Genomic DNA, 21,111 nt, shown 5'->3' on the forward strand with positions numbered 1-21,111 from the left:
CAACATGGGCTGATGAAGCTTATTCCTGAAGTGTCACAGTCTTCTCCCCACCCTTTCCAATGGAAATTTTCTTAAATGTAACACACTCTTCCTACTTTCTAAACTGCCAAAATACAGCAGCCTTGGTAATGTTCTAACACCAACTCTTCTCCTCCAGCTTCACTGAGATACTAGTGACATATAACATGTAAGTTCAAGGCGGACAAGGTGATGATCTGATATTACATAATGACCTCAACTCTTGAAGATGCAGGGTCACCGTTATATCTTCCATTAGCAGATTCGGGCCCTCAGGCAGGCATGGGGTGCTGACACCCTGTCTCAGGGTGACAACTGCCAGGGAGCCTGCAGCCTCCACCAGTGGCTCTGGGAATGCCCCCTCTGCTTCTAACAGGTCCCAGATCCGAATCTGCCTGCCAATTCCATGTGGTCCTGGGAGACCTTCAGAGGTAAGGGCTCTACTCCACTGCTTTGTGTATCCCTGTGCCTAGCCCCTGGCTGATGTCAGCTAATGTCTGCTGAATGATACAAACCGAAAACGGCAGGTGCAAAAATGCCAGCAGGCAGGGTGGAAGAGATGCCGGTGGCAATGATGCCAACAACAGGGTGAGTGAGGACAGGGCAGCTGTGACATACCAAGTGGCTAGGACGGGCCAGCCACAGTGCTGCTTCAGGCCATATGCATGCACTGTCTCCCTGCTCTTCACAATGCCTTACACAGCAGGTAGTTTTGCTCTACAGATAAGAAAACTGAGGATTGGGGAAACAGTGACTTGCTCATGGTCACACAGCTTTCTAGTGACAGAAGCAGGATTCAACCAGGTCTGTCTGACTCCAACCCCTGGGCTTTTTTTTTTTTTTTTTGCGATACGCGGGACTCTCACTGTTGTGACCTCTCCTGTTGCGGAGCACAGGCTCCGGATGCGCAGGCTCAGCGGCCATGGCTCATGGGCCCAGCTCCGCGGCATGTGGGATCTTCCCGGACCGGGGCATGAACCCGCGTCCCCTGCATCGGCAGGCGGACTCTCAACCACTGCGTCACCACCAGGGAAGCCCCCCTGGGCTTTTTTAATAATTTGGATGATTTCTGTTTTTTTCTCAAGAGAAGAGAAAATAATAAAAACACTTGTTGAATGAATGAACAAATAAATGACTAAATGACAGGAAGCTCCAAGAGATGGGGAACACGTGTATTGCCTTGTCTCCTACCGTATCCTTAGTATCTTGACCGAACAGGCACATGCTAGATGCTAAAAACAGGAACACAGAAATGCAAGAAAACAAAGGAATGGAGGGCTCCATCTCTGCCACAGAGAAAAGTGTTTGGGCTCTGTGTTCAGTGCTGACATTCAACTCTCCTTGATGTGCCCTAGAAAGGCTGCTGTGCTCACACCTGTCCTTTGGATGTAAAGAGTCCTGTTTTTAGCCACAAGGACAGAAATCATAATGGGACAAAGGTTGCAGCTTTACCACTAGCCTGGAAGGGCCAAAAGAGAAAAAGTACAGCAAAACCCCAGTTTCCACAAACCCCAGTAACAAGGCAGCTGTATTTACGATTCCACCTATGATTCAAATCTTCACGCCATCACCCATGCCTTAATAACCCTCAGAATGATCTACTTCTGGCATGTAGCACTGATATATTTTAATAAATAGTCAAGTAGAAAAGATGAGATTAATAGATTAAAACTAATAACCTATTAAACAACTCTTAACAGTCTAGAAGTTCAAAATAACCTACAATGCATAAATATATCATTAGTTTGAGTTAATTCTTAGGCACTTAATTTTCTTCAGTGTGTGGTGTCAGTCAGCCACAACGCTGGGTAATACCTCAGCTCAGAAAGTCAGCATGAAGACTTAAATATTAAGAGTTAATTCCCTGGTTAATTTAAACCTAAAATAGAGAAAAGCAGGAGTCTTGAGCAATGCTGTCAAGTCACAAACTCTGACATGTAGCAGGTAGGGCCCTCTGGGGAAAGCTGGGAGCTTCTTTCAAGGGTGCCATGGCACATGGAAGGTTGGCCCAGGTCAGCAGAATTACTGTTAATAGCATCTTAAACAGACGCACTGCCTTCGTCTTCCAATGGGTCTGGCCTTGGTACAATACATATAGCTAGCAATGCGCCCGGCTCTCTGAAGACCCACCTTGCCGCGGCCCTCCCTACACAACTTTGGGACCCTGCAGACTCAGGAATTCTCACCCACTTAGAATGCCCTTGACAGGCAGGTGGGGAAGGGGAGGCCACAGAGGAGCCCATGCCCACAGTCCTGCATCTTCTGGGGCACCCGTGGTGGCCCACGCAGACCCCAGAGAGCAGGTAACTCAACCATGAAGAGGGAGGCCATACCTAGGTTCTCTTGCTGGCCATATAAACAGGATAAATACACCCTTTCTGCCGTCAATGGTATTTCCTGCTGAGGCTGTGACTTGGCCTCGATCTCTGATGCCCAACTCCTCTGGCCATCCTTCTCGGAATGAAATGTAAAGAAGCTTCACAATGGGACTGCTCTCCTTCCATCCTGCCCACGCTGACAACCGATACCAGGAGCTGCCCAGCTGCTTAGAAAGCTCTGCCGTCCCTCCAATGTGCTCGTCCCATCCTGGCACTACATCTGGCCTCCACCCCTCCGCTCTTCACCCACCAGTCCTTGAGATGGGCTGATGACAGACTTGAGGTCTGGAATGCACAGCCAGCTCTGTCCACACGCCCTAATGTGAGCACCTGGGCCTGGACCCTCACTGCCCAGAGGCATGCTGTCCCCAGACACACAAACGAGACTCCTCGCTACGCAGTCCAGCCCTTCAAGGGGTTTGAGGATGATAAACTAGGTGCGTGGACCGTTGCCAAGCTTCCTAACCTGCCCACACCTCTCTTTCCTGACGTGTAAGCACTAACCTCAAAGGGTTGTTTAGAAGATTAAAGCACAGGGCTTCCCTGGTGGCGCAGTGGTTAGAGAAGAATCCGCCTGCCATGCAGGGGACACAGGTTCGAGCCCTGGTCCAGGAAGGTCCCACATGCCGCGGAGCAACTAAGCCCATGCGCCACAACTACTAAGCCTGTGCTCTAGATCCCGCGAGCCACAACTACTGAAGCCTGCACACCTAGAGCCTGTGCTCCGCAACAAGAGAAGCCACCGCTATGAGAGGCCCGTGCACCACAACAAAGAGTAGCCCCTGCTCACCGCAACTAGAGAAAGCCCGGGCACAGCAACGAAGACCCAATGCAGCCAAAAAAAAAAAAAAAGAAGATTAAAGCACAGAAATGTTCCTAAGGGCCCAGCACAGCACCACACACATAGTGGGACTCATTAACTGTTAGTTCTCTTCTCCTGTCCTTACCAAGCACTCGCCAGGCAAAATGTGAAAAGTTTGGTCCAACTATGAAAAAGATGAGCTCTTAGGCCATGGGTGGAGAACTCATAAATGAAGGCAGGAAAGGAATGTTTAGCCCCTGTGAAAACCAAAGGAGTGGAGGGTACGGCCCCCTACACGCAGCAGTGATGAAGAGGAGGGAGAGGTGGGGACACACGTCGGCAGGTTCACTACAGGATGGGAAGGTGGGCATGACCAAGATGGTAGGTTTGATGTCCCCACCCTCTTAACCATCGCGGTTTGCATCGAACCTGGAGGAAGTGGAAGCCAAGGGGTGAGGATTTTTCTCTCCTGTTGGCAGAGCCAGACAGACAGTGAGGCTGTGGATGCTTCCCGAGATACTTTCTCAGATCGAGGGCCCTTGTCATTAAGGGGCTCAAGAAGCAACCAGGTCAGATCATCCTGGTTCCATTCCCAAGAATGTGCTTCTTCAGGACAAGACAAGACTTCCAGATGCTCTGAACTGGTAACTGCAGCTTCACAAGGAGAACTTGCTTAATTTGCTCAAGGAGCACAGGTGGGAAACTCAAGCTGGGTGGGTGGACTGAGCCCAGGTTCCCTAGAGATCCCAATCACTTCCCTTTGCTGGACCACCCCAAGCTCAAGAACGCAGTACCATCGGGAAAAAGGACTTACCGATTTTGAGGCATATGACTTGTAGTTTGCATTTCTGTGGCTGTCTCCAGAGGACAAATCCAAGGATGTCTGAATTTTCCAGAATCGGCCCTATTTGTGCAGAGGCTAGGCTTAACAGTAACTGATTAAGCAGAAAGGGAACTCTGTCCATCCAGAAAAGCAACGGGGCCCCTTGGAGCAAGTATATGAACCCTCAGAATCAGCCTGCAATTTATGATTTTTGTTAGCCAAACTTTGGCCCAAGCTTGGTAGGGTGAGAACACACATTTCTGGAAATCAAATGAGCTCCAATTACAGAAACATAAACCTAGAGTCAAGATGAAGATGCAGGGCTTCCCTGGTGGCGCAGTGGTTGAGAGTCCGCCTGCCGATGCAGGGGACACGGGTTCGTGCCCCGGTCTGGGAGGACCCCACATGCCGCGGAGCGGCTGGGCCCGTGAGCCATGGCTGCTGAGTCTGCGCGTCCGGAGCCTGTGCTCCGCAACGGGAGAGGCCACAACAGTGAGAGGCCCACGTACAGCAAAAAAAAAAAAAAAAAAAAAAAAAAATTCATTCTGCTAATACCATACTGGTCATTGACTAGCATCAGGCCTACTGATACTATTGAATTTTGTGCAAGTAAGGTTAATTTGTTTAGGGCTACTTTAATTTTCCTGCTGAAAACCAAAATGCTAAACAAGAAGAAGATATTATTTTAAAAATAATTATGCAGCCGTACACATGAGGTTATGAGATTAAACTATCCACCAGTGGAAAATCTTGGCTTAAAGGACAAGACTCAGCAAGGCCCAAAGCCATTTGATTATTTGGGTGACGGTGAACGAGTCTATTTCTCAGTTCTCTCTGAGGAGGAGGGATGCCAATCACTGCCTCAGATGGCCCCTGGGAGGAGCAAGTGAGATGTGAAAACTGCAGGACACAGGATGTGGATCACGGTAGCCCCTCCACAAACACGAGCTCCACTACCACCCACCCTCATCCTCACCTCCAGCCTCTCTCCCATGTCCAGGCTCTATGAGAAATCAATTGCCCTTTCTCACCTTCTGAGATGGCCCACACTCTGTCTGGGGAGTGTGTTTCTCTCTAAATAAATCCACTTCTTACCTATCACTTTGTCTCTTACTGAACTCCTTCTGCGATGAGACATCAAGAACCTGAGCTTCATTAAGTCCTGACACCAAATAGACCAACTCCCACTCTTCGTCAACACCGGTGGGGACATCTTCTGTGCCGTTTCTTTGTCACATTTTTTTGGGCACTAATACCTGTTTGGGAAACTACCTTGGAAGGGATAGCATCTAAAATCGTAAGCGCAAATCTTGACCAAATTGCCCGGTGGATTTTGACTTAAGAGTGGAATTTTGGACAGCTCGGCAGTTAGAGACTTCACCTCAGGCCTGTCTGAAAGGGGTCAGGCTGCATCCATCGCAACCAGTACCCCTCTGGGCCATACACGCTGGGATTGGGAAAGATGTGAACAACAGGAATTAAATGGGGAAAGACTTAGTAGGTTATGTAATCGGGTTTGGCCACAATATGAATTAGGAAATTTAAAATGGAGTGAAGTACCCTATGTTCAAATTTTCATGGCCTCGTGTCTAGGCAATGGAACCCAAAAGGAATTTAAGGTGTACGTAGCTCGGAGGGATAACTCTAGGATGGACACAGAGGACATTTTAACTGACCCACCCTACAGGGCCATGGACTCCTCCTCCCCCGAGGTACCGGCCCTTTTGGCTATGCATTTCATAGCCCAGTCTGCCCCAGACAACAGGCGCAAAATCCAGAAAGCAACTGCTGGCCCTCAGACTCCAGTAAATGATTTGTTCCAATTGGTTTATTTGGTTTTCAGTAATAGGGATATGGCCAAAAGGTCTGAACGCACCCAGAGAAATATGCAAAAGGCCCAAATGATTGCAGAGGCTTTGTCCACTCACAGACCACCAAAGGGGAAGCCGGCTTTTCTGGGCCAATCTGGCCCTGGCAGACCACAAGGCCCTTGGATACCCATACAAGGCCAATGTACCCTGTGTGGAAGGGTCACTGGAGGGAAGATTTTGACCGCTGTGCCCTTGGGCATTGGAAGAGGGCATTGGAAGAGGGAATGCTCCAGATGCCAGAGAGCAATGGGGGCCCCTCGGCCATTGATGGCTTTGCAATCAGAAGACTAAAGGGGCCCAAGGCAGAAGGTGGCTCTGCCGAGAGATACCATCTACATAACTAATGTCGAGCCTCGGGTGGTCATTGATGTGGCAGGCCACTTGGTAGAATTTCTTATAAACACTGATGCAGCCTTCTCGGTCTTAACTCAAAGGATTGGAAACCTTAGCAATCATAAGGAATACGTAATGGGGTTGTCGGGGAAGAGACAGGGGCACACTTTCCTGGAACCCCTTTTGTGCAAGATCAAGGGCCAGCTGTTTTTACATTCCTTTCTGTTTGTGCCTGACTGTCCCATCCCTTTAATGGGAAGAGATCTGTAACTAAGTTAGGGACAAGGGAACTACCCTCACCACCAAATGGTTCTAATAAAAAGCAAAGAGGAACAGATAAAATCTGAAGCTAAAATAGAAGCCTTAGTAGACCCTGGAATGTGGAATACTGAGGTTCCAGGCTTGGCCAAAGATATCCAGCTGGCGATTATTAAGTAAAAAGGGTTATATAGTGTCTAAATACAAGGTACAAATTTCTTAAACCTAGGGAAGATCCTCAAAAATGTTTGTAAGTAGATTACCAAAATAGGAGGCCACTGGTCTGACTAAACTGACCATAGCTGACATTCAGAGCCTGATAGGAATTTTGGAAGAGGCCTTCTCCCCTAAGCTAAATGAGGAAAAGTAAAACTTTCCAATACAGGTGAATGGGTATGTCAGTCCTCCAATAGCACTGAGGTAACCACCCAATTCTTTGAAAAAGAAAACAAAACTGTCCTTGTTTTACAAATGCAGTCTTTACAGGACCAGAGGAGTGACTCCAAAAATAATCCAAAACCCACCAATGCTTTTACCACTCCCCAAACCTTCCCTAGGTATCTTAAGAGGCTTGTAAGTATTAAACAAAGGGGAAACAAAGTCATCCTAGGAGGAACTTGCCTTTACATTTGAGATGCAAATGTCCTATCTGGTCTTCTCAGGAACGCTTATCTTTGCCATCTTTTTTTTTTTTTTTTTGCGGTAGGAGGGCCTCTCTCACTGTTGTGGCCTCTCCCGTTGCGGAGCACAAGCTCCCGACACGACGCGCAGGCTCAGCGGCCATGGCTCACGGGCCCAGCCGCTCCACGGCATGTGGGATCTTCCCGGACCGGGACACGAACCCACTTGTCAGGCGGACTCTCAACCACTACGCCACCAGGGAAGCCCACTGCCATCTTTTTAAATGCAAATTTTTTAAAAAGAGGGAAAAGTAATTTAGAACTTGACTTGTCACAAGGATAAATAGAAATCTTATGTGTCTTCTGTGCAAACACTAGTAAAAAGGATTTAGCCACCTAGATAGGTGACCTTGATTTGTTCCATCTGCTAGAAGCCTAATTTGAATCCAACCCCTTGTAACTGATGGCTTTTATGTTGTACCTGACTCAGGGCTGAATTTTTGGAATGGGAACTATGAGGCCTCTGTGTTTGTGTGTCCATATGTATCTATATGTGTGTTGTAGGTGTATGGTATTGCCAAATATTAATTCGTAAAAGAACTCTACTTAATTGGCTTTTTAAAAATTAAGCGCTTATATAAATACTCAGAAATAGAAAATTATCTGGCCAGAATGAATTTCAGGTTCATGGCATCTGGAAAATATTCAGTACTAAACTGATATCTGGTATTGAAGGTGGCTTAAGCTTGTTGGTTTGATTAATAGAGACATGTAAGAGTCATCAGTGTTAAGCATAATACTTGTTTGTTTACCTTAGTAAACAAAGGTGTGAAGAATGAAAAAAACTGAAGAGTTATGCATGATCATTAGTTGGGTAAATGGATTTTGTTAGGAATGGCCTAAAACAAGACTGGATTTGGTTTCTCCCTGCAAAGTTTTCTTGAAATGCTGCTTCTAACAGTATGAGTTTCTTTGCCTGTAAGTGATCTGTATTTGTTTTTGAGATCGATTTGTCTGCCATTTTGGACCCATTTGGTTCTAACCAGTTTATGTCATGTCCTCGGGCTATGTCATTCTTTCACAGGTTGTGCCCTGCCTCCTTCCCTCCTGTTTTACTTCTGATTCCCATAAGCATATGGGAGTAAAATCTCTGAGGGGGTAATGAAACAGGAGGGAAGGGGGCAGGGCACAACCCCTGAAAAAATGACATAACCTGAGGACATGACATAAACTAATTAGAACCAAATGGGTCCAAGATGGCGGACAAATTGGACAAGTTGACTTCCACTAGACCTTGAGCCTCAGTATATGCTCACTGTAACACATCAGCAAGCTGAATGACATACCCACAGGCACCATGACAGGTCCAAGGCCGACCATAAGGATCAAAAAGGGGCGGTGGCCCAATTCCTGGAAATCCCCACCCCTTCCCAAAATAGCTAGAATACCCCTCCCACTCATTAGCCTATGAAATTACCCACCCCTACAAAAACTGACAACCCCATACCCTGGTGCCTTTCTCACCTTCTGAGATGGCCCACACTCTGTCTGTGGAGTGTGTTTCTCTCTAAATAAATCCACTTCTTACCTATCACTTTGTCTCTCACTGAATTCTTTCTGTGATGAGACATCAAGAACCTGAGCTTCATTAAGTCCTGAAACCAGGCGTGTGATCTCAGTTGGAAGACAGTGGGTTTTGGCTGGGTTTGAGTCCCAGCCCTTCAGGCTGAGTATGATGCCTGGAGCAACACCCTGTTACCTCACCACCACCAATCAGAAGAAACTCTGCACACAGTGGAAGATAAAAGACTCTGACCCCCTCCCCAAATGATTAACTGCGATTAACTTCCCCTTTTTCCCTTTAAAAACTTTCATGGTCAAGCAGAATCTTGGGAGTTGGTTCTTGGATACGAGTCCATCTTCTCCCCAGGTTGCTGGCCTCCAGAATAAAGCAATCTTTCCTCTCCAACAAAGAAAAAAAAAAAAAAAGAAATCAATTGCCACCCACTGTTCCCTCCTCCTAGGAATGGAATTCAGCATCACGGTGATGGTGGTGATAAAAGCAAGCATTTATTGAGCACCTACTATAGGCCAGGCATTGTGCTAAGCGTAGACATAGCATTATTACTGCACTTTATCCTCACCAACACCACTATGAGGGAGGTATGAATATAATCGCCATTTTACAGATGAGGAAACTGAGGTCAGGTAACTAGTCTAAGGTCACACAACCAGGCAGTAGATGGTGCCAGGATCTGAACCCAGGTAGTCTGGGCTCAGAGAGAGGGTGAGTTAGATGCCCAGCAGACCAGGCATGGAGAGTGGGAGCCACAGGGACCATGCTGCCCCACTCTGGGGCTCTACCAGGACCAAGCAGGAGCCTGTGCATTTTGGATGCAGGACTTACACAATGCTTTGCTGAAACGGATTCCTCAGGCCTGAAAAAAAGGGCCTTTTGGAAACTCCCTTCCAAGCCTATCTTCTAAGGTCCTGCCTGTCCTGAACCCTCGGCAATATGTCTTGTAACATCTTGTCCCCTGCAGTTTATTCTCCTCCTGGCAACCAGAATGATCCTTTTAAAACCAAAGCATATCATGTCACTCCTCTGCTCAAAATCCCCGGTGGCTTGCCATCTCACACAGGGTAAAAGCCAAAGTCCTGACAAAAGTCTCCAAGGCCCTATGCAGTCACATCAGCCTCCTTGCGGTTACTCCAGGAATGCTCCTGCCCCAGGGCCTTTGCACCTATTGTTCCCTCGGCCTGGAATGCACTTCCCCCAAATGACTGCTTGGCTCAGTCTCTCATTTCCTTCAGCTCCTTGTTCAAATGTCACCTTCTTGCTGATGCAATACTCCTTCTGACTCTCCCAACCCCCCTCCCTGCTTTCCCCCTTCAGCACTTTTTACCAAATGGCATACAATGTGTTTTCAGTATTTATTATGTCTCCTCCACTCCCACTAGAACATCAGCTCCACAAGACCAGGGATTTCTCTTTTGCTCACCACTGTATTTCCAGAACCTAGGTCAGACCCTAGCACTTAGTAAGCACTCAGTAAGTGTCTGTGGAATGAATGAATGAGACTTGGTCTTATCACCTTCCCTCCCACCCCAATCTCCCTGTCTAGAAGATCCTGATCGCTTGTTAGGCAACTGGTACACCCGGTGATCAAGTGAGTCCCTCAGCTTCTTCTATCCCTGGCTGTCTTATCTCCAGATGAAAGGGTTGGACAAGATTATCTACAGAGTCCTTCCAGCTCTGAAAACCTTCAACTGACAAAAAAAAAAAAGGGCATAATTCTTCATTACAGCAAGCCTGTAGCTACATTTACTTGATTATGAAAACTGCGTTTCCTTTAGAATTTTCCACAGTTAAGGCCCCGCAGCCTCCCACGCTTCTTAAAATAAGTGACGTTTGGCTGCAGTTGTGCTACGTGATCTGTAACCTGCACACTAGGTTAGCATTAACCTCAAGTGCTGCGATCACTGGTCTTGTAAAGTCGACCCAGGCTGGGTTACAGGGAAGTAAACCAAACCACAGTTAGTTGTTTCCTAAGATCAGAAACACCACCTCTCCTTGTCCCCCTCAATTTGACACTCATTCCTTAGCAGCCCATGCTGTTGGTTTTGGGGTTTAGCCAGAGGCCCTCTGGAAAAGGAACAAAATTAGGTGTTCTGAGCCAAAAGGAAGGCGCTGCGACGAAAGCAGACCCTGGTGTGATAACACAGCATGTGTGGCACAGCTGGGAGCAGGGAGCGGAGGTCAGAGGGTCACAGGTCCTTCAAGGTCAGTCCCGACCAGGGCCATCCAGCCTAACTGACTTCAGGGAGCCTCGGGTCTTGGTCTCCCCATCTGAAACAGGAACTGCATGAGCCTAATGTTCCATCAAGTATCTACAACTCTAAACCCCACCTGGCCAATCTAACCCAAGGCCAGGGTCAAATTCACCAGTGGCGTCAGCTAAGGACTATGTTAATGTTCTCTGGACGTTTGGAATGCAGAACTTACTTCTCACACTGAATGCTGGGTCACTCCATGATAAGGCTGCTTTGGTCCTTCAAAGATGCTCTGTTAGGTTTAAGGACAGAATCAGTATAAACTCATTTGTGAGCTCCTTTGGAGGCCCTGCCTTCTGGACGAGCCCCCAGCCTATGGCCCAGCCCTGGTCCCCTAACAGGCTCCTCTAACCTCTGTAAACTGATCACTTCCAACTGGGCAGCCTGATGCCTGTATACCTCTCTGGGCCTCAGCTTCCTGAGAGTAAAGTGGGAATAATAAGCGCAGCCTTCACAGAGCTGTGATAAGATTACATCAATTAATAAATGTAAATCACTTAGCTCAGAGCCTGACTAAATGGTAGCTGTTATTATTATTATTAGGAATGTTTTCTTTACATCTCAAGTCACACCCTAAGGTCTGGGCTGGCCCTTCCTGGTGTATATTCTGGCACTGTGGTAATAACATGGGGCTCCATCACTGAGTGTATGCAAACCTAGGTTAATCAGGGAGAGCAAACAGATGGCACACATGCCACCTCCCGCCTCCCCTGACCGGGGCAAGCATCTCTAATCTATCGCAGCACTCTTCTCCCTCTCACTACAGCCTTGGGCTGATAAGACTCAAAACAGAGCTTCAGGCACCTATGAGCACTGTGGGGAAACCCGCCTGCTGTCCTCTGATCACCAGGCAGAGATGCTGGTAGGGGAGAGATTCATGCGTTAGAGAGTGAGGGCAAGGACCACATCCACATACAAGTGATGAGGAGTGAAGGGAAATCTGTCTCCGCTCACTCGTGCAGACCCAGCACTTTGAACAGTGCCTGCCACACAGCAGATGCTCAAATATCTGCTGGATGAATAAATTAGCATCTAATCCACCTGAGTCCCCAGCACAGAGCACTGGGCCTAACCTAGCAGGTGCTCGATGAACATGAGAGGGCAGTGGGGGAGGCTGGCTAGACCCTCACTTGAGTACAGCATCACCGCGTAGAGAAAGCACTGCCTTAGGCAGGGTCAAGGCCTGACACTGCCACTCACTCAGCACATGACCCTGAGCAGGGCCTTTCTTCACCATGTGTACAATGAAGGGGGTTGGGAGCGGGGAGGGGAACCTGACAAAGCCCAAGGCCCCTTCCAGTCTTGACATTCAGATCCAGAAAACTCTTCCAGGCACTGCCAGTCTAGGGACTCCCACTGCCCTGCAGGCCATAGCCTCATACACTGTTCTTACACAAGATTCCACTACCAGGGGCCCAGGAGAGAAACACAAAGGATCTGGGTAGCTGCTGGCCACGTGAGTCACTGTCCAGATTCCCAGGCCCAAGCCCAGCCCTGCAGCCCTCCATTCCAGCCCACACTCCTGACTCCTACATCATGCATCTTCTCCCATTCTCACTCAGTGTACCTATCCCATAAGCACTCACTGAGCAACGGCTGGAGGCCAGCCCACAGCAGTGAACAAGACAGACGTGGCCTCTGCCTCTGGAGCTGGCAGTCAAGAGACAGAGAAAAGTACACAAATATGTGGAATAATTGAAGAGCATAAACAGGCCACGAGGGACACAGGCAGGGTCAGAGGGGGTCAGAAAAGGCTTCTCAGAGGGGAGGATGGCATTGAGACCTGAAGGATCAAAGGGCACGAATCATGGGAAGATCAGGGAAGAGAACATCCCAGGCAAAGGCTCTCAGGCCAGGGGTTGGCAAACTATGACCACTTGTGTATTTACGTATTATCCATGGCTGCTTTCGAATTACACTGGCAGAGTTGAGAAGCTGCCACAGAGACCTATGGCCTGTGAAGTGTAAAATACTTTGTCTGACCCTTTCTAGGTAAAAATGGGCGACCCCTGGTTTACAGTGTTAGATAAATAAGAGAAGGTCAGGGTAGCTAAAACAGACTGAGCAAGGGGGAGACACACGAGGAGACTGGGGAGGTGGGTGGAAGCCAGGCCATGATGGCTTGGGTGGGACACACTGACCTCCAGCCTGATATCTCCTGCAAACGGGGGCCAGAGTGATCTCCCTGAAACACAGGGCTGAACACCTTACCCTTCTGCGCTCTTGGTTTCCCAAAGCACGTTGCACAGAACACTGGCTCCATGGGATAAACCTCAATAAGAGCGTTCTGTAGTTAAGTAAGTTTGAGAAACATGTCATTTCTCTCTCTCTCTCTCTCTCTCTCTCTCTCTCTCTCGGATGCTTTCAAGCAAACACCCTAGCACACGAAATGCTTGCAAAAGTTCCACAGCAAAGAAATCTGCTGACTTTGTTTAACTCACCATCCTTCAAATTTATTTGGTCACAGAACCCCTTTTTTTCCCATAAAAATCTATTAACATTTGAAGAACTAGTGTTCCATGTGCTAAAGGGCAAACTCCTCTGCTTGGCACACCCAGCTCTCGTAGGTAATCTCAGAGGCTGTTCTAGATTTTGAGGGTGTGGCCTGGGGAGCCATCTCTCTAGTCTGTCCCTTGCCGCCTTCTTGCCTCCAATGTCCTAAATAAAGGTCATCTGGCCACTGCAGCTCCGCTCTACCTAACGAACAGCAGCAGCAGCACTAACATGTACACCAAGTAAGTGCCTGCCTGCGCCCCTGGTGGTGGACGTCTACTACATGGGCCTGTCCAGCATCGCCTTCCCCCATCTTTGGTAACGACAGCCCAGCTCTCCTTTGGGGACCACCCCTCCCCCATCCCCTGCCAGCTCCAAGGGTGAGGTCTAAGCAGAATATTCCATCCACCTGCTTTGGAGGGACGGGTTCAGGATACGAGCGCAGGACCCAAGCGGTTCCAGACTAGGATGGGCGTCCCTGGAGTTCACAGTGCAGCAGCCGAGATGTGGGATTCAAGCCCAGGTCCTTCTGCCCAGTCTTGCACTTCGCCCTAAGTGTCCCCCAACTTGAGCGGCCAAGGCCAGTTCAGCACTGAGACATCCTTAGATTCCAGTCACAGGTGCCCAGCGAGGGCACCAGGAGGGCTGGAAAGTGCTACCCACAACCTCATATCCTCCAGGGAAGTACGGATACTTCTCAACAAAGGGAGCTGGCCTGGACCATTCATCCTTTCAGGTGCAAGGTGATGACCACAGAGAGGTAGCTGTTAGTCGTGAAACCAGGGAGAAGAAGACTGGGGGGGGGCGGGTGTGTGTGTGTGTGCAGTAGGCGGCGGGGGAGGTGGAGCATACCTGCTTGCCGTGCTTTTCCTTCCAGCTGCACTGGCTCCGTCAGCCTGCAAAAGAAACCCAGAACACCTAAATCAGCCAAGAGGAAAACACAGATTCTACCCACTGTACCCTACCAAGCTCCCGCTCAAACACCAGCCTTCAGAGGGGGTGAGCCAGCCACAACGCCCCACTCCATTCTTCCAGGCTAGAAAAGTCTGCCCCCAGTGGTAAGAGGGAGTTAGGACAGCCAACCCCCCACCAACCCCAATTTGCTTGGCCCTTTAAATCCAACTGAGCACCCACTGCCAACACAAACCCAGCAACCACAGAGCCCTGGGGACTCAGTGAAAAGTAAGTAACCAACTAAATCTGAGATTGAATTGCACCATTTTCATTTCCAGCTGGGATTTCCAATAAAACAGTAGCTGAAGATTTATTCCTACCAACTGGAGGGGGAAAATCCTATTATGTTAAAATAGTCTGTCCCCCAACCCTGCAAGCAGGATGAGGCAAGAGAGCAGCTTCATAATCTCTTTTATTTGAGGTTGGGTGATGGGAAGGTAAGGCTGACCAAATGAAATTTTCAGAAATCATAAAATTTTGGTTCAGATGGAGAGACGGAGGCCCTGGGAGAGGAAGGAGCTGCCTGAAGTCTCATGAGGACTGCGTGACAAATACCCGGGGATCTTGACTCCTAGGCCAGTGCTGGGGGGACCTCGATGAGGAGGCCAAGGACGTGGGAAAAACGCCTGGGTTCTCCACCTCCCCTGGTTGGAGATGCATTCCCCAGCTTTGTCAAAACATTAATAATAATAGTAATCACAGTTAGAATAATGCAGGTTCAAGACTCTAGTGTACATGTGTTTCCAAATTCAGAACCTTTCCAATTTTAGAAAGGCAATGTGGCGCATGTGTTCTCTATTTTGAAATAACCCTGGCAGGGTCTGGGGAGCCCCTGGTACTCAAGCACGTTGATATTTCTATAGTAAAACTTATGCAGTCAGCCCTAAGTGGGCTAAACGAAACCGGCCACTAGCCTCTTCTCCCTTCAGGTCAAGTTCTGCCGCCTAACCAGTTACAAAACATCTTTTTGTTTTCAAGCTTTTCGAATTTCAGGATTGCAGATGAAGGACTGAGGACCTACAATAAAAACAGCAGCAGCTACCTTTGGATGAGTGCTTTCGAGAAGCTGCAAGCTGGCAAAACCAGATGGCGGACTTCAATTTAAACAGTCAATATATAAAAATAAAGGCATTTCACCCCCAAGAAAGCCAGATTTCAGCTTCTGAAAGCAACACGTAGCTAAAGCTGACATACCTGGTTCACCACAGTCCCCACCACCCATTCTTGCCTACTTCCCACCCCATGGCCTGGCCCCTGCGGGTACCCCAGACTCGCTCCCTGAGCTAACTTCCCACCCGGCACCAGTGTGTGGGCATTCAACGCCTCTCACCGAATCCTCTTGATGGGTTCCCCAACACACATACACAGTATCCCCATTTAAGAATTTCAGGCATTCATCCAACATCCCACGGCTATAAGCCCAGGTCTGGGTCAACTCCAATGCCCACCGTCCTCAGCTCTGGAATATTCTATCTCCCTCCAACACTCAGGAGGGACAATCGGGAAATGGGGTGGACACACACAGCCTCCACTGCCCACGCGAGGGAAATGGAAAGGTGAATGACAACAGGGAGGTAGGAACGTGAGGCCTGGGAGGGAGCAGTTAATGGGATGCCAGTGAATTATTTCCATGGAAGAAACAAGAAAGCGGAAAACGGTGTGCAAATCATTTCACTGGGAGCAAAAGAACACAATCAATTACAGCCTCTTTCCAACATCTTGCATTCCTCAAACTGTACGGAAAGCGAATGGGAAGAAGTTGTTCTAATGCTCATATCAGAACAGGCAGAAGCGGTAGAGGTGGAAATTCTATCCCAGAGAGCTTAAAAAAACTGTAAAATCCCCAATGATCTCTAGCCTTTCAAACTGAACTCCAGGCATGTATTTCTAGAATTTTATACACACTTTTAATGTTGTTTTAATGCTGTCTTTTTTTTTTTTTTTTTTTTGTCCTTTTCTTTCACAATTTCACAGAGTTGACCAGTTCAAGCGTACTGAACATGGGACTGGGTAGGGGAAAAGAGTCTCTCTTTTAGGCACACCTGACCATCTCCACCCATTTTCCCTTTCACTGTGTTTATGATATTTGAGCTTCTTATCACTGGTAGCTACATGCATTTTTGTTTTCCACCCATTTTTATAAAACAAAGACAAAATGCTGAAAAATTTCAAAGAGCTGTTCAGACAAATCCTTTTGCAGAAGGCTAGATGGTACAACTGGGGAAATGAGATGGCTGGAGGGAAGAGTTCATCCCTGCAGGGTGGGAAATGTCCGTTTATTGGCAGAGATGAGCAGCAGATATGGGAAGGGGGGTAGAGATGGACAATGGGCACCAGTGAGAGACGCCCAAGAGAGCACGTGTCAATATCACAGCACCTGTCAATCTCAGCCTTTGGGCCTGAGTCCAGACCCACCATAAAAACAGGGGGCAGCCTCTCGGGCCCCCCCCCAACCACAGTGCTGAGGGCACCCATTCTCATTGTAGAGATCTCTAAGGTGCCAGGCCGGCTTTGTCTGTGTCCTCACAAATATCTCAAAGCAAGCCCTACTGTTTGAATTAAGCTGACTTTGCCATTCTCCTAGGCCCAAATGGTCTACTACCAGCAATTTCATGCAATTCATCCCAAACCACAAACTTACCTTTACCCAGTGTAATCTGATCTGATTCTCAATTTAAACCAAAGTTCAAGAGCACAGGGCTTAGAGTCAGACAAGTCTGAGTTCAAGTCCTGGGTCTGCCATTTTCAAGCTATATAATCCTTGGCAGTTCATCTGCACTCTCTAGGCCTCAGTTTCTTCATCTGCAAAATGGCAATAAGCCAACTGGGCCCAAGAAACTGAGGCACAGAAAAACAGAGTGACTTGTACAAGATTACACAGCAGACGAGCAAAAAGGCAGAGCCAGGAGTCTTCCCAGCCTGTCTCCGGGCCTGATCTGAATCCTGGGCTGCAAGTCAGGAGGTCATGAGCATCTACCAGACCCCACAGCCCTGAGTCCTTCTCCAAAGGGCTGGTCAGAATGATACTGAACGCAGTTATGTAGGTAAACTACTAAGCACAGGCCAGGGATGTGCAGTAACCACTAAAGTAATGGAAACTCTATTGCTGTTGCCACTGGACCATGTGCTCCTATAGATGCAGCTTCTGCCTGGCTCTGTCTGGGTCTCACTTTGAACCTTGGGCAAGCTCTTTCCTTTCCCTGGACCTGAGGTTCTCATAGGTAAAAACAGGCACAGGAGGCACGAGAGTTCAATCAGATCATCTCCCCCTCCTTCTCATCTCTGATACTCTATGTGGAGCTGACCCAACCTTAACGAAACCCCTCAAGGGTAAATGAAATATGGTGGGGGAAGTGGACTCATGAGAGTCCCTCTTCCTCACTTTCACATAGCTGGGGGTAAAGGTATCCAAGCTCCCCCCTCACCTCGCCCCCACTCCCCGTAAGGGCACCTGCTTCCTCTCCCAGCCCCATCCATTCCTAACACACCAGCTTCTTCTCAGGACCTGGGCAAGGCTATTTTTAGTTTCATTCGACCCTCCTCTTCCCTCCCAAATGAACGTTAAGTTGTTCTTTTCCATTCTCTTATTAAGGATTTTCTTGGAAAGAAAATATTATTCCAAACCCAGAAATTTTATTTCTAAATTTGTGCAAATGTAAGTTGTAAGACATTAGCTGCATTTCACATTTTGTGCAAATGGCAGAAACAGGCAATTCGTGTGCTACGGGATGGGGGCTGGCCAACGATTTCGATAAAATAAACCCTTTTTTAATTTAAATGCTAATGCACTGAATTAAAATTTAATAACTGAGGAAATTGAAAAGCCGAGCAGGAATATTGGAAATAAATCCAAGCAGAAACAGCTGAAATTAAAAATTCTAGAGAGTGGGAGGATAGCAGCTAAGCTGTCTTATATGATTACATTTTTTTTCAGAATGAAGCAAAAAAAAAAAAAAAATCCTATCTCTCGCTGGCTCTAGGGCAGTAAATCCACAGTGCTGTGATTTATTGCTCAATTTTCCTGAGGGAAAAAGGCTTTCTTTCATGCTGAAATATTTCATAAATTTCAAGCCAGCATAAATTCTTAATTTAAAAGTTATGGAGGTCACATTTAGTGCACTGGTACGGTTCCAAAATCTTAAAGGAATAGCAGCGACCAAAAAAAAAAAAAAAAGCAAAAAGGAGGGGTAGAATTTGCTCCTTTTTTTTTTTTTCCTTTTTTCATTTTGGTTTTAATTTGTGAGTTGAAATTTCATTATTAAAGATTCTTCCTGGATGGATGGAACCCAAGCAAGCACATGGGGAACTGGTGTGTGCTTGGAAATCTGCTGTAAAAGATGAAGAGATAAAGACTTAATTCAATTATAAAAAGGCATTTTTTTTTTTAAAGCCACTTGAGGAATTTCTGGTAAAAATTTCCTTCCTTCATTGCCCGGGAAGGGGTGAGAGTGGGGGAGGGTGGCCAGTGTAATTGCTTCTCTTAGATCGCAAATCTTTTGTGCACACTGATATATTCATTTGTTATACAGCTGTTCAGCGGCGGAAAGAATGCTGGGACGCCCATAATTCTAAGCAAATCAATCAAAAATTAATGATTTGTCATGCTTGCACAATGGAGGAAAACAGCTCCTTGGGTCCTGGCTGCCTGATCTCGAAGAATGAAATGCCTTTCTGTGATAAGAGAGTGGAGCCAGAGGCTCAGGGAGGCCGAGGGGCCACTGCAAATGTGAGGGCTCATGGACCCGGAGCTCTGAGAGGGTGGAGTGGGCATCTCCAAGATGGTGCATCAGCCAGTCAAGCCAAGGATGGACCTGAGGCAGCACATTTCCGTGGTGGTATAATTAGGATCTTGCCTTTTCCCTCCCCCACTGCAACACAAAAATTGCTTCCTCTCTGGAGACTTCAACGATTCCCCCTCCCCCCAGCAGACTTGATTAGTCCCTGTTCATTGTTCTCCCAACACTGCTAACTCACCACCACCAGTGCCTTTCAGCAGCTCTATGGGATGGGGACCACAGTTCCTGGAAGGCCTGTGCCTCCCAGACTTTGTGCTCCTCCTGGGTAGAGACCGCATCCTACACGTGGCGATGTCTCCAGCACCCAGCTCAGGGTCTGGCACAAATATTCAGCAAATAAGGTTGAATCCGTTCATTATTATTTCTCAGGAAATACTGATACCGAGAGGTTGCTTAGATGAACGATAAACTGCATTGGCAATTATACTTGGATAAAATGTAACAACTGATCTTAAATAATCAATCACTCCTTTCTTCATTCAACAGATATTTCTTGAAAGCCTACTATGTGTTAAACACTAGGCTTGGCTTTGGGTGGACAACCTCAAATCCACTAGTGGGCAATTCCAAATCCCCAGTGTTCACTGCTTCTCGGCTTCCTTCCACCCTTGGAAGGGAAGAGTGAACGTGAACCGGGAGAGGAGGGACGTTCTCTGCATGCTCAGACGTCCTTGAAATCTCATTTTCTTTCTTACTAATTCACGTGAATGTTATATCCACAAGTACCAAATGCATATTAGTCCAAAATATGTCTGTGTACTGCATATATATGTATGTATGTTAGTTTGAACACAAAAATTCTGTTTTAAATTTCCAACTGGTATAACTGACCCTGCAGGAAGATGCTCAGCGTCAGTGGTGAGTGAAACCAAGTGCACTTCACCTGGAGGCCTGCAGGAGGCACTGAACCTTCGAGAAGCACCTACCAGAGCCCCAGGACCTGCCCAGAAGTTCTCCTACTATTTACTGAGAGGAGGACAAGTGGGTCTGAAACAACTCTTGCCTCATTTATATATCTCTTTCCTTTCCAACAGCCAGTGGATCTCCCAAATTTAACTTGAACTTTCTGTCCCACTGAGATACATGACTCAAGTCAGAAGAAAGTCATTCGCTCATCTGACAAGTAGTTACTGAGCTCCTTCTATGCACCGGACACTGTTCTAGGCAGTTGGGATATATCCCTGCCTTCATTGTGATTATATGGAGAGGGGGAAGATGGTAGTATTAGGAGTAATAAATTAGTAAGATACATAGTATGCTAGAAAGCAATCAGTTCTATGGGGGGAAAAACAGAGAAGGGCAGGGGATAATCAGAATGCTGGGCCAAGGGAGGAGCCGTGGGCTGCAATTTTCAATAAGGATCAGCGTAGGTGTCACTGGGTAAACATTGGAAGGTGAGGGGGTTGGCCATGTGGTGACTGGGGAAAAAGGAATGGCCAGTGGGAAGACCCCAGGGCAGGAGTGTACCTGGTGTGCTCAAGGCACAAAGAGGATGCCAGTGTGTCTGCGGCACAGTGAGTAAGGACGAGAAGAGGTCAGGGGGCAGAGCCTCACAGCCACTGAAGGGCTTTGGCTTTCACTCTGGGGAGCCACTGGAAGGTTCTGGCAGAGTCAAATGTGATTTGACTTCCATTTTAAAAAGATCATTCTGGATGCTGTGTTGAGAACAGACCATAGGCCAGGATGAAGGCTGGTGAGGAGGTTACCGTAACAGCCCAGGAAAAAGATGAAGGTGGCTGGGACCAGGGTCGTGGTAGTGAGGGAACTGAGGAAAAACACTGCATTCTGAATATACTGGAAGGTAGAACCAATAGGACTTGCTGACAAAGTGGAGGTTGGGTATGAAAAAAAGAATCAGGGAAGATTCCAAAAATCTTGGACCAAGAAAAATGGAATTGCGTCTCTCTGGTGCATGAGAATATTAATCATCA

The 21,111-nt window shown here is 47.6% G+C and overlaps 1 protein-coding gene across 1 annotated transcript in view; it reads right to left on the minus strand.

Annotated features, from left to right (window-relative positions):
- ZNF618 (zinc finger protein 618) overlaps positions 1-21,111 on the minus strand; it is a gene marked incomplete at its 5' end in the record, with an annotated part of 182,300 nt that overhangs the window by 71,480 nt on the left and 89,709 nt on the right. The window contains 1 exon segment of the mRNA XM_079705913.1: positions 14,283-14,326. Within this exon segment, the coding sequence (XP_079562039.1) occupies positions 14,283-14,326 (44 nt within the window).

Source organism: Hyperoodon ampullatus (assembly GCF_949752795.1).
Source record: "Hyperoodon ampullatus genome assembly, chromosome: 6".
In the NCBI taxonomy this organism is placed as follows: Eukaryota; Metazoa; Chordata; class Mammalia; order Artiodactyla; family Ziphiidae; genus Hyperoodon; species Hyperoodon ampullatus.